Below are 1,433 nucleotides of genomic sequence, written 5' to 3' on the forward strand. Positions count from 1 at the left end.
GCGCCTGAGCATGATACTCCACCTCCGCCTTGCGGAGCGCGTCGCAGGTCGACCTCAATTTGCGCACCAGGGCACCTATGGCTCTCCCCCTGCTGGCCGCCCTCATCGCGTCCTGCTCCTCGTCAAGCGTCTCGTTAACCGTGTCGTCGTCCGTCGTGCCGTCGACGGTGTCAGGCGTAACCTCGTTGGTGCTGCTTATACCCGCTGCCAGCCATGTCTAATCCCCCATTGGCTCTCCCGCAACGACGTCGGTCCAAGAATCCCCCCTTATCCTTTCACCCCTAGGTTCGAATCCGAGCTGGGAAGCCGGGTAGGGTGGCGGTTCTGAGGTCGTCACGCGAGGAACCGGCGCAGCAGGGAGTAAGATGTACTCCACGAGATTCTTCTCGTCTCCCGTACGTAGCAAACACTCCTTTCGTCCCTGGAAAAGTTGCTTGCCCAAACTGAGTCTCTCGGTCCCCACTGATCTTGTGTCCCTCTCGCGTCTTTGAGCGCGCTTCAGTGAGGGTTGGCTGATCTGCCGGGAGGAAGTTGAGTGTAGCCACAGCCGTGACGAGAAGCTTTGTCTGTCGAGCGAAGTAATCTGTGAGTGTTCGTGACGGGGCTTCGGAAATCGTTCGAGTCATCAGCTTCATATGATCACTTGGAGGCGAACTTCGTTTCCTCGGGGGTTGTTGCTTGTAGAACCTCTGAGTAAACTCGGCCATGCTGGCTTTAAGGTCGAGCGAATTTTTGGTTATCAATTTCGCTGCCTATAGCCAAAGGTTAATTCTTGTAGAGATTCAACGATCTTCAAACAGGTGATAGTTGTAGAATTTAACTTACTGTTGGGACGTCCTTGAGTCCGCCATGCTTCGCGTTGAAGTCATCCAGCAAGCTTTGAGCATCATCTTTCATGGGGCTTGATTGAAGACTGGCTGATTCGAAACCTTGGTACTGGCCATCTAAATATGTCCCATGTAATAGCATTTTACTCAGAGAGACTTGTTGTTGCTTGGGAATTTCTCGGGTCTTGGAGACCTGTTGTTGCTTGGGAACAGTGATTTGAGGGGGAAACAAAGCAGGTGGAATGTCTGGGCTCAGGGCTGTTGATTCGGCTGTGTTGGTTGAAGCTCTCCATTCGTACTCCTCTTTCTTGTGCATGTACAACTTGCCCGGAAAGTAAGTTATATATATTTATAGTGTGAGATAGTCGTAGCTGCACGTCCGGGTGACTTGGAGAATGTCCTCGTTCGGGGTAATGCACTCCTCTCAAAGTGCTATCTCAAAGGGCTGCCAAAGCAGTTTCACGGAGGTATACACCACTTGTATGTGACTTGCCCAGAGAATAAGAAGGTATATATATTTATATTTTGAGAGCCCATCCCAGGAGCTTGGTCCGCGAATCACGACTAGAGTCGGGCTTGCAGCTCAAGAGGTCCATCGAGCTCTAT

The 1,433-nt window shown here is 51.7% G+C and overlaps 1 protein-coding gene across 1 annotated transcript; it reads right to left on the bottom strand.

Moving 5' to 3' along the window:
• Nucleotides 1–217: 217 nt before the first annotated feature.
• KY384_003987 (uncharacterized protein) lies at nucleotides 218–1,143 on the bottom strand (the record flags this gene model as incomplete). Its single annotated transcript, XM_044812496.1, has 3 exons — nucleotides 218–390; nucleotides 464–752; nucleotides 826–1,143. 3 exons carry the CDS (start codon nucleotides 1,141–1,143, stop codon nucleotides 218–220), a joined length of 780 nt encoding a protein of 259 aa, XP_044671629.1.
• Between the last annotated feature and the right edge of the window lie 290 nt (nucleotides 1,144–1,433).

This window comes from Bacidia gigantensis (genome assembly GCF_019456465.1).
Source record: "Bacidia gigantensis strain McMullin 20006 chromosome Unknown contig_180, whole genome shotgun sequence".
Lineage (NCBI taxonomy): Eukaryota > Fungi > Ascomycota > Lecanoromycetes > Lecanorales > Ramalinaceae > Bacidia > Bacidia gigantensis.